A 13,545-nucleotide genomic window follows, 5' to 3' on the forward strand; every position below is an offset into this window, starting at 1 on the left:
AGGTACCAACTGCTGTGGAGATGCATAAAATCTAGTGTTTGGTTTGGTTTTTTTTTTCCCTAAACCATGTGAAGAAAGAGATAAAATTTTTAGTAAATGTCACTAGTTTCTTCTTGTTTAATCCCTTTTTAGTCCAGTTAGTAAAAAATAGGTAGTCCTGGACCTCCAGAGGAGGAGGGGTAGCAGAGATGCGCTTTAGATGGGTGAAGTGCAAAGTCTCAGTCCCATAAAGACTCAGTGTGCCTTGTCTAGCTGTTTCAGTAGATTGAATACAGCTTCTCCTCTCCCCCACCCTTTCCGTTTATTTAACAGAAATTATTTTCTTTAAATGGAACAGCTACTGTTTTAAAGGCAAAACAAAACTCATGGTTTGAGCCCTATATTGGCCATCTACATTGTTGGAAATACCAGCAGTCGCATGTTTGATCTGAATACGTTTGACGACCGACTGTTGAGGTCTGTTGGTTGACATTCTGCAAAGAGAGTCTTGCTGAGGTTTTCTCTGTCTGAGCCTGAGGTCTTACTGCAGTTTGGTTTTACTCTGCTATCTGCTCCTGAACCGGCGAGGTTAATGGATACCCTTTCTGTGATGATGTACAGGATGACTTTTATTCCAGTCTCCTCTTGTCCATGAGATGCTTAGTGTCTGTCCACTCCCAATAAATATAGCCATATGTATATACACACACACACACGTGTTTTTAATCGGAGAATGTGGCACTTGACATCAGTGCCTCAACTTTCCTCAGTTTTATGTTCTGTTGTTTTACATGGGTATACTAGGAGTGAGTGCAGAAGTTTGGGATTTGGTCACTGTCTTTAATTACTGTGAGCGTCTGCAGTACAGAGAAAAGTAATTTTGTAACTGCTTGTTAAAGGGTGCTGAGACTTTAAGGTATAGAAGGATAGATATTAAAAGTACATGGAGCAGGGGGACGAGGTGCTATTTTATAGAACAAATTTATATGAAGAACATCTGGGTAAAATTCAGAGATGTGGTGCCTCGTCAGAGACACGAGACTATAGGATAGATGATTTTTAAAAATAAAGCTATTTCCTCTAATTGGTGAACTTACACTTTCAAAATTATGACTTTGCCTGTCAGTTTTTATGGTCATCACTTTCTTCTTCAATGATGGTGACTTCATGTGGGAGGAGGGAGAGGATTAATTTGGAAGATTTCAGCTCACCATGCTGGGAGGGACCAAACTCAAGGAAACCTCTGATCTATATACACAACTGCTGCATTTTTTTATAAATATATGTAAATGTCCTATTGTAATATTTGATCCTGGAAATAAAACAAACGGTTTTCAGTAGCTTTCTTCATCTCTTGGGTTTTGGGTTTGGGTTTTTTTGCTGTTGTTGTTTTGGTTCTAATGAAAGTCTGTCCCTGCGTTATATGGAGAGTTTCTGAGCTTTTCCTTTAGGTTATTGGGGGTAGAAGGAAAGAAAATCAAGCCAAGTTCCCTATGTGTGTGTATCTGACTTTTCAGTAAAATTGTCAGATTGGGTGCTTTTCTTTTTCCTTTGCCTCTGGGTCTGTGAATCTCGACTAGGCAGAATAGGTCCGGGTGCCATAGCTTCTGTTGAACCTCTGGGAAGTTTATGATTTTCCTATCCTGGCTGTAGTAGCTTTCATTGGCGTTGGCTCTCTTTACAAAATAAGTAGCAGAAGCTGCAGCTCAGCAGAAGCTGGAGAAGTCCAAATGTGTGTTATTTTAGATACTAGCTCCAGGTCTGCCCAGCCAGCAAGGACAGGGCTTACCTGAATTTGAAGCCCATTTGCAATATGGTGCCTGATAATAAATGCAACCAAGTAAGTGACTTCAGTAGAAAGCATCTGCTTCCTGCTGATGAGGAATTGTTGATTACTGTGAGCTGCTTGCTTAGCCCAAGAAAGCTTCAGCCCATTCTAGAGGTTACAAAATCTTGAAGAGAGACAAACTTTTGGTACCTTGCTAGGAAAAATACCCTTAAGAAAATGAATAAAAAGAGGCAGGGCTAGGACTTTTCATCCTTCCCAGTGGAAAGGCAGAGAAAATGCGGCTTTCTATTCTGAACCATCAGTGTCCTCCTGGTACAGGTGTTGTCAAGACGGAGCCTCTAAACTTCTGCAGTTGTCTTTTGGGCTCCTTGGGACATTCCTGTAACAGCCTCACATGAAATGCTGATGAGCAGAGTCCCTTCTGGGCAAGTACTTAGCAGGTACAGTGGAGAAACAAAAACTTAGGAAACTGATTTCAGGTCATCCTCGTGTTCCTGACTGTGGGTGGGTGTCCACTGAAACAATAACTTCAGCCGCTGCCCCGGTCTTGCTCTGTTTGAACTCTCCAAAAAGTTATGGAATAGGGTGACTGACTGTGCCAACAGTCATGCTAAAACCTTCAACCAGTGTTCATCATGACTCATTTCCAGCATGCCTTGGATAGGAGGGCAAATGTCCTTGGCTTGGCTTATCCGAACCCAAAACTTTCTCGAGGGAGGTTATCCGAGTTCTGTGGTTAACACCCTCCTGGGAGACACTGACTTCCAGAGGAGGCCAGAAGGCTGTTGCTCCAGCTGCCTTTCCAGAGGTATCTTGGAAGTGACTTTCTCTTTAGTTTTCAGCATATGTGCCTCTCCTTCTCACTATGTTAACTGGACGATGCCAGCTTCTGTGATGAAGACTTGCTTGTGCGCCTCTCAAGGCTGGAAAACAACCTGATCTCTTCATGCAGCTTAGGAAAATATTTCCCATTCCAACTGACTTGGAAATATTTTTTCATCATAGTCTGCAGGTCAAGGGATACAGGATAGACTAAAGATACCTCTTGGTTTTAATTTATTTACTTTTCCTTTCTGCAGATGCCTTCTAACTTTTAACTGGGTTGGTTTATCTCATCTGAAGTATTAAATCAGGTGAAATTCATAAGGAAGCTAAAGCGAATGCCATATTATCTAACACAGTCGTGTTGGTATTTCTTCAGTCTGAGTTCTAGCCACAAACTCTGTGCAGGATTTGTCTAAGGGGATCACTGTTGGCAGCGAACGTGCCCACACCTGAGTTTGGAGAAGTCCTAGCTAGCTAGTGGCAGAAACAGATTTGCAGATGCTCTGAGAGGAGTGGGCGAGACTGCTGACTCGTGCTGAGCATCCTCTGGACAGGACCAAGGTGGAGGTTGGTTTGGCACAGAATGGTTCGATCTTGCCGATTCGGACTCAACTCAGCCTCTTTGATTCTCCTTGAAGCCAAACCACTCTTGAAACCCAACCTGCCATACAATTTCCACAGCCCCAGGGGAGTTTGAGGAAGCAAAGAGCAGGGGAGCATGGTTAAGAGAGTGGACGCAGTGCTTATAAAAAGCTCACAGACCTTAAAGTTCAGGAAGAGCCACTGCCAGATGTGACCTGCAAACTGTAGGCTGGAGAGGCAGATCCCTCTAAGTGTGACAGGATAAAGCAACACGAAATGACTAGGATGAAAGCAGCTGGCATCTCTTCAGCCGCAATCCGGTGTCAGAGAAGGAGTTGGCAGGAGGACCTTGCCGAGCCAGCGTCACTTTGCGTGGGACCACATGTGGCAGCACTGTGGCTGGGTGACTTGGCAGCAAGTTACTTGAATTGCTGTGCTGACACTTTCATAATTAAGGTCTTGTGCGAGAAAGGGAGGCATGCAGCAGCTCAAGGTGCTTGGGGAAGCTGTGCAGGGCTAAAATTAGCCTTTTATTATTATTATTACTATTATGGACTTGAGCTGGAGCGGGTATAAGGGAAAGATCAGTGATACTGGGGAAAAGATTCACCCTGATGCTTCATCATGAATTACATGGGGTTTTTTGTGGGAGATGATTGACCAGATCATGTGTGTGGCAACGTAGGAAGCTCAGATTGCTGTGACGAAGAAAAGGGCACAAGATGAGGTTGCAACACATTTTCTTCCAGCAGAGTGAAAAATGCTTCCTCTCTTTCTAAATAAAAAAAAAGAGAAGGAAAAATTGTATTATTCTCAGCAGTCTGCTGTCCTACATGTTTTGCCTTTGCTGCTGTCTGGTTTTTAGAGACCAATTCATCTTATTTAAGAATAAAACGGGAATTTACTTGCTGGTGCAAACTCTGATCTTCCTTTCAGAGGAACTATCATTATTCGGATAATTTGCTCCTCTCGGCTTATTTTTCCTAGGAAAACGGAATTGGCTGATGTAACCCAGTCTCACCCATTCATCTTTTTCCATGTGGCACTCAAGGGGTCCAACTCCATTTTCTGTTTCTGCCAACAGTGGCATGCTGTACTTAGAGCAGTTTTTATATTCTCGACAGTCCTGTACTCACTGGTTTGAAAGCAGGAAAAGCCACTTTGAAACGTGTTGGCAAATGCTACTGGTGTGCATTGCCCTAGGTAGAGCAAGGTAGCACTCTAGTTGCTTTTTTATTTACTGTATTGGAGCAAGACTGTATCAGGGCTATAAGATAGCTGCACTTAGACTTCATCTCCTGTGGCTGTTGCAGATGGGGAAGCTGACATCCCAGGTAGCTGATGTGCCTCAGGTCCTCATGATGAACACATGAGGAATATGAACCTTCTCCGAACTCTTCTTTGAGAAGATTCTTCCTTTTGCCTGCACGGCCCACAAGCAGTTCTCCTCTTTGTTTGTGCTGCCCGCAATCCCCTGCCAGAAAAACTGCTCCATTTTTGCCATTTTTTGTACTACTGCTTCCCTCTCTCCTGTTCTCAGACATGGAGGTCATGTTCTCCTGGTCCTGTTTCCCATCTTGGAGCTGCTACTGTCAGACCTTCTCTGTGGGATCAGAAGAGGAGATTTCCCATTGTATGCTAACTGCCAGCCATGGAGACCCCGGATAGAACTTTGAAATGCTGCTGTCTGGTGACTTGCAATAGTTAAGATAAGATACTCAGAAATAACCTTTCTCTCTCAATGTTATCACCAAGATGCGAGATATATACGTAATGGGGGTATGCTCAACACCTGGAGGAAAAGCTGGGCTATCGACAAGAAAGCAAAAGGCAGAAGATAGGAACCAGCTGAGACACGAGAATATTTCTTTAAAAGCTTTTATCAAAATATTAGTATACTCTCTCCTGTGGGTAAGAATGAGAAGAGGCAAACCTGAACTATTCAGCAGCCACACACAAAGCTCTTGCACAAGGGAAATAAGGTGAAACATGATGGAAGAAGCCCTTGGTGGGCGACGTGGATTCACAGTGACAGAACGATAGTGTTTGGAGTGGGCTGCAGAGGAGAGAGGAAAATGTTCTCCCTACATAGTCATTGCAGGCTGTTCCAGGAGAAATGGTGTTTGCTACTTGGGCAATGGTCAAGGCATTTAGAGCAGACATGGTAGAAGCCTTAAAATCTGAAGTTGTGCATGCTTTGATGGACTTGTGGCTTCAGCCAGTGGAAGGAGGCGTGATCGAACAGATGGATCAGCTGCAACACCGGCAGAGGCTGGCTCATTCAGACAGGACAGTCATTCTTCCTTTTGAGCCGGCAGTTGTGTGGGAGAGGGGAGGATCATGACTGGTGCGGTGGGTGGACCTTAGGGTGGAGGAGGAAGACATGGAGCACATGCTAGGACATCATAAATAGTCACCCATGGGTGATGCCTCCAGGACAGGGCTCATCTAAGGGGTGGACGCTGCTGGCTCCACGTGGCATCACTTCCAGGTAAGCTGGGAAGGTGGGTGGACGGGTTGCCTGGGCTTTGCTTGAATCCCCTTGCTTTTGGCCATGGAGACATGCTAGCAGGAAGGGAGTCTTTCTTTCAAGTGTCCTAATAGAGACTGATTCAGCTGCTTTACCTCCCCGTACAGAGGGGGTTTTCTGTCTGTATTGGCTGAGGTAGAAGAAAGCAGCTAATGCAAACTTGCTTCATGCTCAAGGGGAGCGTTGTGGGGGGGACAGCAAGCTGTGGAGAGCTTCCTGGGGGAAGGAGACCTGCTGCCTTCCCCAGGAAGAGGGCAGCAGTGGAGGGGCAAGAGAGTCCTTGGAGAGTTTAAGGGGAGACTTACAGAAGACCACAGAAGCCTCGGGCTGGTGAGAGCAGCCCACGCTGTGAGCTCCTGAGGAGCAAGAGCTATTCTGGAAGGTCCTCCAAAGTGGGGAGGTGGGACTCAGCACTGAACGCTCGTGGCTCTTGCGGGGGACAACCATGCATAATCCCTGGACTACAGGTGGGACTGCAGTGAGGGCAAGAGGCCCTAAATTCCTTATAACCAAGGCAGGGAGGATAGAAAGCAGTGGAGAGGTGAAGCTCCGGGATGGGTGGAACTGGTGGTCCACCTTGGGCTTCTTGGCTTGTGTCATCTCCATGCAGCAGAGTTTTGCAGCCCTGTTCCTCCACGTTCAGCCCTCCCTAGCCCCCAGCAGCCTGCCGGGGCTGGCGTGGCTGGTCTCTAGCAGGTTGCAGCCACGCAAAGCCCCGTTGGGCTGGTGCCCCCCGGCCTCTCGGTCTATGCAGATGCTGGACACGCAGCCTGAGCCATTCCTCCCCATCGCTGACGCTGTGCACGAGGGGGGCTGAGGCAGCTCTTCCCACGGAAACAACCACGCGGCGCATCTTCACTTCTGCTTCTGCAAAGCCAGAGTGAGCCTGAAATAAATTACCCAGTGCGAGAAGCAGCTTGATTCAGGGAGCTTGCGCAAAATGGGTTGCAAGCCACCAGGAAAGGGGAAAAATGCATAAAACCAATTTGAAGCAAAAGTGGACACAGGGTAGAAGAAACCTGGAAAACCGGGACAACAGCAAACCAGGTTGTTGTCAGCAGTCCCAGGGTGACCAATGGATATCCCCTGTCTTGGGGGTACAGAAGAGGGAGAGTTAATTTTTGACAAGGTATCACTTGGAGATGGGCAGGCACTTCCTAGGTGAACTGATAACTTAATAAAATGCCAGCAGAGCTGGATGGCTTGCCTGAGGATAGGTGATAACCTTTTCTTAATTAACTTTAATTGGTTTCAGCATATTCAGACCTATGGTAGGACTAGTATGTGACGGGGATGGTGTTGCTGTTGGATTTGATTGGAGACTGATGTGCTTTCACAAGTCCTTGTCCAAGGATTTTGCCCCTTTCCTGGCTCCCTCCTGCTCATCGTAAGCACTCAAAGTCAAACCAAGCCGTGATGGTTGGTAACATTTTGGAGGAGTCGACCTTGCAGGTCTCACATCTTTCAAGGCTCGGTGTGGGACCTGCCATTGTCTTAAACTCCCTTACCCATTTGACAAAGAAATATTAGCAGGTCTGTAGCTGGGCTTCTCCTTTTATGATAAAATAGCTCAACCTCAAGAAAACTGTTCACTGGCAGTAGATCAGTATTACCATTGGATTTATTTTTAATATTTCATTAATTAGATCGTGTGTGGAAAATAGGATTTCCACTGGAAATTGCCCTCGAATAAGGGCGATGCCAGTGGGGTGGGCTGGGACCCAAAAGCTTGAACCAGAAAACTCCCATCCACCTGTGGCTGTGAGATGGGCTCAGGGTAGGGGAGCCATGGGGCATTGAAGGGATGAAGGCAGCCCCTTCCTCTCCTCCTCTTCCTCCCCATCCTCATGCAGGGTGGCCATGTGTGTGGGGAAATGCAGCCGGATCGTGGGTCCCTGTCTGCTGGCGCTGGGCATGCTCTCTGTGGCAGCCAACATCCTCCTGCTCTTCCCTGGTGGGACATCAAAGTACCTGGTGGAGGGGCACATCAGCAAGCAAGCCAGGGCCATGCCAGGTGTCTGGGGAGGTGGCATCACCGTGAGTACCGCGGTTTGCACCGCGCCCTTCCTCGTGTGTCTGTGGAGCGGGGATGAAGGGACAGAGCAGGTGGCTCCCCTTCGTCCCCCAGCTGCTTTTTCCTTCCTGCAGGTGCTGCTGGCAGCGACCCATATCACGGCGGTGGGGTGGCGATGTGCCGGCTGCTCCGACTGCGGCACCCGTCGCAACGTAAGGCAGCGCTGGGCCCCCCGTGCCAAAGCAGTCCCAAGCAGCCCATGGTGGGATGTGGTGGGTGGCCTCAGGGTGGGATGTGGTGAGGTGCCAGCTCTCCCATGGTCCTGTGGTGGGACTCAGCATGGATCCTGCTCTCCCATGGCCCCAGGGCGGGATGTGGCAGGGCGCCCCCTCTTGCATGGTGGGTCGAGGAAGGGTGCCTCCTCTCCCCTGGCCCCGTGGTGGGATGTTGCATGGTGCCACCTCCCAAGAGGTGGCATGGGCTGCTGGCATGGGCTCTGCCTCACCAAACTCTGCATGGCAGCTCCCTGCCTATCCCTGCTCCCTGCCTGTCCCCGCTCCCCGCCCGCTTCTGTCTGGCTCAAAACAGCCCAGCGATGGCTCTGTCCTCAGCCTCGGCTCCCCAGGGCTGCAGCCCCTTGGGGTGAAGGGAAGGGGAGTTTTGCCCCCTTACCAAACTCCACCAGTAACGCACAGCCACATTTTGGAGCCCACCTGACTTTCGGTCCCCCCACACTGCCCTCACTGGGTGCTGCCCGCAGGCTTTCATCTCTGCTGTGCTCTCCAAGCTGGCACTTCTGGGCGCTGCCGCCTGCTTCGTCCTCTCCGGGGTGGGTTTGACCGATGGACCCCTCTGCTTCTACAATGCCTCTGAGCATGGCCGCGGGCACGGCATCCTCTGGGATTACCCCTTCCTGGACGCCGGCGGCAAGGAGCCTGACACCAGGTGAGGCAGCAGGGTTGAGTCGTCAGTGCCACCTCGTCAGCTTATTGCTAATTAAGTCTGTATTATTTATGGTGGGTGGGGTGAGGTGGGCTTGCTGGTGGTCATGCAAGACCCCAGTAGCTCAAGAGGTCCTCACCTTTCACGGCTTTCTATGCGGTCCTTCCCATCCCCATCACCCTGCTGACCCTGTTCATCCTCGGGATGAAGGAGGAGGCATCTGGGGCACACCTCCATGGTGGAAAGCGATGCGATTCCTGATGAATTGCGGGGCAGCATCTTGCATCTCCTTCTCTCCCCATCATGCAGGGCACAGAATTACCTGTATGATCGTCGCACCTGGAGCACCTGCCTGGAGCCGGAGGGCATTGTGGCCTGGAATGTTGTCCTCTTCTCCCTCCTGCTGCTTGTCAGCGCCACCGAGATGGTGCTGGCCTCCCTCCAGATCCTCAACGGCTGCCTCGGGTGCCTCTGCGGCTTTTGTGAGGGGAAGTAGGGACCTGCGACAGTGCCAGGAGGATGGCACTTGGAGGAGGTATCAGCCCTGGGTGTCCCTTGGCTGGTGGCAAATGCTGTAGCAGGGATATGGCAGGAACTGTGACACCAGCCCAGTACAAGAGCCCCGTGCAAGATGGACAGAGTTGCCCAGAGGGGACAGACATCCCAGCCTGCGTGAGTTGTCGAAGCAATGGGAGTGGGGTCAGTGTGCAAAGGGCTGCCTCCATGCAGAGCCCTCCACCTGGGCGATACCTCTTCCTCCTCCCTGGAGCAGATGCCCTTGGGGCTAGCAGCCATTTGGGGATGGAAATGAGCCCAGTGAGCGATGGAGGTGAGGACCTGGCTCCCGGCATCCCGACATGAGCCCAATGGCTCCCCTGGCCGTTACTCATCAGCCTCCACCCGCCCGAGTGCAAAATGTGACACGATGGTATATGTAGAGACAAGAGCTGGAACACTAACTTATTTTCATTAATCAGTCTGTATTTAGGGCAGCTTGCATTGGTGTTTGTCTCCGGCACCGGGCAGGAGAGGTGAAGGAGACTGGAGGAGCCGAGCCAGGCTCTGGCTGGGGCTGGGGGGCTTGGATGGAGTCGTGCTGGGGGAAGTAGTGATGGAATTGAGGTGTAGCCTCCATGAAGTTCACCCATACGCACACATATACATGCGGCAAATGTTAGGAGCCCCGCACTCATCCCCACCGGCCCAGGACCTCCATCGCACCACCCACCACTGCACTCGCAGGGGGCGTCACTGGCTTCAGCGCATCCCCCATCCCTGCGCCCTCATCCCCTAATCCTTCACAGGGACCAAGTGTGGGTACAGACCTGAACCTGCCTGCGCTGGGAGGATGTTTGCCACAAAACCGATAAGGTTCAGAGGAAAGTAGCAATGTCCAGGGTAGCTTAAAAAAACCCACAATCAGCCAGATTAAACAGTAACTGGGCAACTGTTGAGGTTTAACCCCAGCTGGCAACTAAGCACCACACAGCCACTCATTCACCCTCCTCCCCAGCAGAATGGAGGGAAGAGAAGTGGAAGGGTAAAAGTGAGAAAACTCATGGGTTGAGATAAGAAGAGTTTAATAATTGAAAAAAAAAAAAAAAAAAAAAGGAAAGTAACAGAGACAGAGAAATAAAACCCAAGAAAGACAAGTGATATAAATGAAAACAATTGCTCACCACCAACTGACCGATGCCCAGCCAGTCCCCGAGCAGCAGCGCCCAGCCAACTTTCTCCCCCCCCAGTTTTATTGCTGAGCATGACGTCACATGGTCTGGAATATCCCTTGGGTCAGTTGGGGTCAGCTGTCCCGGCTGTGTCCCCTCCAACTGCTTGTGCACCCCCAGCCTGCTCGCTGGTAGGGCAGTGTGAGGAGCAGAAAAGGCCTTAACTCTGTGTAAGCGCTGCTCAGCAGTAACAAAAACACCTCTGTATCATCAACACTGTTTTCAGCACAAATCGAAAATATAGTACTACGAAGAAAATTAATTCTACCCCAGTCAAAACCAGCACAGTGATTTTGGGGAGACTGTTGAGAAAAAGAGGCATTGGCTCAAACAGCACCATTAAAAAGGAGCAATTAAAAAAGGAACATAAATATTTATGACCATGGAAGGAAAACCCTCGGAGCAGGGTGGTAGTACCAGCTATGGCACAGCTGGAGCATGACATCCCCCCGGCCCAGCACCTGGCATAGGCAGGTGGCACAGGGTGTCCCCAGATGCCTTCTCCCCTGCTTTGCTGCTGTTGCCCCCCATTATGTATTTCATGGGGCAGCCCATGTACGCTGAAAGGAGCCTGGGGCTGGGCTGGTGGCACAAGCCTCCATGCCTAATCAACTATGTAATTAAAAAATAGCAATAAAAATGAGATAAAAATCCAGTTTTGGGACGGTAGCGCATGCCTTCTGTGTGATGTGGCCATGCTGGCCGGTGGCAGGACCCCAGGCTGTGAGCATCCCAGTGCACTGGGCTCTGGGTTGGTGCCCCAGGGTCTGGTGCTGGAGGACCGGGGGGAGCCAACCTGGGGGGCATTAGGAGACGAGGCAGCTCTTTCGCCTCTGCTTCCTGCGGTGTGTGGGGCCGCCATCCTGCTGGGGAGCAGTGGCTGTCAGGGGGATGTTCTGGAGCACATCGTATAGCGTGAACATGCTGAAGGAGATCTGCTCATAGGGCGACCGTGTTCCATTCTCGTAGAGGCAGGCGAAAGCGATGGCTGGGCCACCAGAGATGGAGGCCTCATTGTAGGGCAGCTCCATGTAAGCCAGGTCTGAGTAAGCGCTTGGGCCCTCATAGATGACCCACGGCTCGGTCCAGCTCTCCACGTCCCTGGGGAAGGTGCTCAGGTGAACCCCCATGTTGACCCGTGACATGGAGCTGGTGGGGTGGGAGTAGAGGACCCACGTTGGTGCTTGGAAGAAGGCGGTGGGGCTGGGGGTCACCACAGGGTCCCCTCGGACTGAGGCAATACCATGGGCATGGCCGTGAAGCCCTGGGGTAGGACAGCCCTCCTCAGGCTCGGCTGGCTTGTGGTGGCTGCTGGTGGCCACAGCGGGCAGCTCATCACCTGCTGCCTGCTGGGTGGGCAGGTACTGAAATCCCTGGAGCATCCCAGGGAGCAGCTGGCGAGCTGAGCCCCGGAGGGGCATTGTGGGGTCCCAGGGGGCAGTGGGGACGTACACGAAAGGTGCGGGGAAGCCGATGACGCTGCCATGACAACCATGGGGGGGCTCGACCAGCCGCTGGACCAGCTGCCCCCCGTGGAAGACAGCCCCGTCGTCTGTGCTGAGTGCCTGGACCCTGAAGCCCAAAGGGCTGCGGGCATTGCAGTAGAGGACGTTGGAGCCATCCTCCTCATCCACCGAGACCAGCTGGCACTCACCTGTCTGCAGGTTGGGGATGAACTCCCCAAAGCGCCAGCCCCGGCCATGGTCATCACTGTAGAAGGCAAAGGAGTGAGGGGTGGTCTTGCAGAGCTGGCCAAAGCACTCCTTGCAGTCGATGTGGTAGCTGTAGGCAGGCACCAGCAGCCGGCCGGACCGCAGCTGGATCCCGTGCCCGGGGCCCAGTGCAAATGTCGCCCAGTCTGGGGAGGGGAGATGGGATGTGGGTAAAGAGTGGCCTCCATGGTGCACCTGCCATGCCCAACGTAGAAGGGTGTCCAGAGCATCCCCCCCCAGCCTAGCCAAGCAAGGCGGTGGGGTGGGAGTGCAGCAGAGCCCAGTGCTGCCTGGTTGTCCTCACATGGGCCTACCCACAGCTACAGGGCCTCTCCATCTTCTCTCCCACCCCTTGCAAGTGATACAGCTACTCCCTCCATCCCCTCTCCCCTCTGCTTGAGGTCATCTTCCACCCCATCTCTTCGATGCTTGTGGGCTTCCTACCCCGAGGCCAACTCCAGCCACACCACAGGTGGCTCCAGGAGGCCAAAACCCATGGTCATCCTCTTGCTGGCTGTCCCCCCCCCGCTCCTCGCCCCTCTCCAGTGGGCTACCTTTGATGGCCCCGCCAATGACCTGCTGCGTCAGGTCTGTGGCTGTGCTCCAGCTCAGGCCCTGGTCAGCGCTGGTGACACAGCAGAGGCGGGTGACGTTTTGGCCGGTGACGATCTGGTAGGCTTCAGGGGTCCTGCCCAGCACAGTGATGAAGAAAAGGAAGAGGGTGCCAGTGAACTCATCATAGAGCGGGCAGGGGTTCATCGACCGGTGGTGCTGCAGCGTCGCCGTCTCCAGCACGCGCATATCTTCCCACTGCCCAGGGAGGAAGAGAGGAGGGAGAGGGGTGAGGACCACCCCGCTTCACCTGACCCAGCCTCCCCTCCCCATGCAGGTGCCTCCAGGAGCTCGGCTGTGCCCAGCAGTGGAGGATAATCACCTCGCTGTCCCCGTGCCCCCAGCCCAGCGTGTCCCCCCCCCAGCCCCAGGTGCATCCCCCGTCCCACCTCCACATAGCTCCCGTAGATCGTGCCACGGCGCAGCACCAGCAGGTTGGCGTGGGCATCGTCGGCACTCAGTCGCTCCTCAGCGAAAGCCAGCAGTTTGGCCACACAGGGCAGGTAGAGCAGAGCAGGCACGCGGTATGTGACGCCATTGGACTCCTTCTCAAAGAGGACGGTGCGGGCAGGGAAGTGCCGGGAGCCCATGGCTTCTGTGGCAGAAAGATGCAGCCTTATCCTGGTGGGCTGATGAAGGCAGGGGGGACCAGCTGCTGGGCACGGCTGGGATTGCGAGCTGGATTGTCCTTGGAGGGGTTTGGGGTTTAACTTGGTGGGCTTGGGTTTGGGGAACCCCCCACCCTGGGAGCATGGGCTGGAGGGCAGGTTGCTACAGGCAGGGTTGGGGTTGAGGGGGGCTGAATGTGTGCTGCTGTGGTGGCAAGTCACCAC

At 52.2% G+C, this 13,545-nt stretch overlaps 2 protein-coding genes across 2 annotated transcripts; one reads left to right on the forward strand and one right to left on the reverse strand.

Moving 5' to 3' along the window:
- The first annotated feature begins 7,345 nt into the window (after nt 1-7,345).
- On the forward strand, nt 7,346-10,104 carry TM4SF19 (transmembrane 4 L six family member 19). The gene is made up of 4 exons (XM_010561203.1): nt 7,346-7,742; nt 7,854-7,931; nt 8,480-8,664; nt 8,971-10,104. Exons 1-4 carry the CDS (start codon nt 7,566-7,568, stop codon nt 9,155-9,157), a joined length of 627 nt encoding a protein of 208 aa, XP_010559505.1. The 5' UTR covers nt 7,346-7,565; the 3' UTR covers nt 9,158-10,104.
- A 1,090-nt stretch (nt 10,105-11,194) lies between these two features.
- NEU4 (sialidase 4) lies at nt 11,195-13,302 on the reverse strand. The gene is made up of 3 exons (XM_010561204.1): nt 13,102-13,302; nt 12,655-12,910; nt 11,195-12,246 (listed from the first exon to the last, which is right to left on the reverse strand). Exons 1-3 carry the CDS (start codon nt 13,300-13,302, stop codon nt 11,195-11,197), a joined length of 1,509 nt encoding a protein of 502 aa, XP_010559506.1.
- Nucleotides 13,303-13,545: the final 243 nt, after the last annotated feature.

The sequence above is a fragment of the Haliaeetus leucocephalus genome, unplaced genomic scaffold, assembly GCF_000737465.1.
Source record: "Haliaeetus leucocephalus isolate CR32 unplaced genomic scaffold, Haliaeetus_leucocephalus-4.0 Scaffold143, whole genome shotgun sequence".
Classification (NCBI taxonomy): domain Eukaryota; kingdom Metazoa; phylum Chordata; class Aves; order Accipitriformes; family Accipitridae; genus Haliaeetus; species Haliaeetus leucocephalus.

What these genes read in the sequence shown, in the direction of transcription:
- TM4SF19 (XM_010561203.1), top strand. Translation starts at nt 7,566, where the DNA reads ATGTGTGTGGGGAAATGCAGCCGGATCGTGGGTCCCTGTCTGCTGGCG. An exon ending in TCTGGGGAGGTGGCATCACC is followed by an intron (nt 7,743 to 7,853) that starts GTGAGTACCGCG and finishes TCCTTCCTGCAG; the next exon opens with GTGCTGCTGGCAGCGACCCA. An exon ending in ACTGCGGCACCCGTCGCAAC is followed by an intron (nt 7,932 to 8,479) that starts GTAAGGCAGCGC and finishes TGCTGCCCGCAG; the next exon opens with GCTTTCATCTCTGCTGTGCT.
- NEU4 (XM_010561204.1), bottom strand. Translation starts at nt 13,302, where the DNA reads ATGGGCTCCCGGCACTTCCCTGCCCGCACCGTCCTCTTTGAGAAGGAG. An exon ending in TCTACGGGAGCTATGTGGAG is followed by an intron (nt 12,911 to 13,101) that starts GTGGGACGGGGG and finishes CTCCCTGGGCAG; the next exon opens with TGGGAAGATATGCGCGTGCT. An exon ending in CATTGGCGGGGCCATCAAAG is followed by an intron (nt 12,247 to 12,654) that starts GTAGCCCACTGG and finishes TCCCCTCCCCAG; the next exon opens with ACTGGGCGACATTTGCACTG.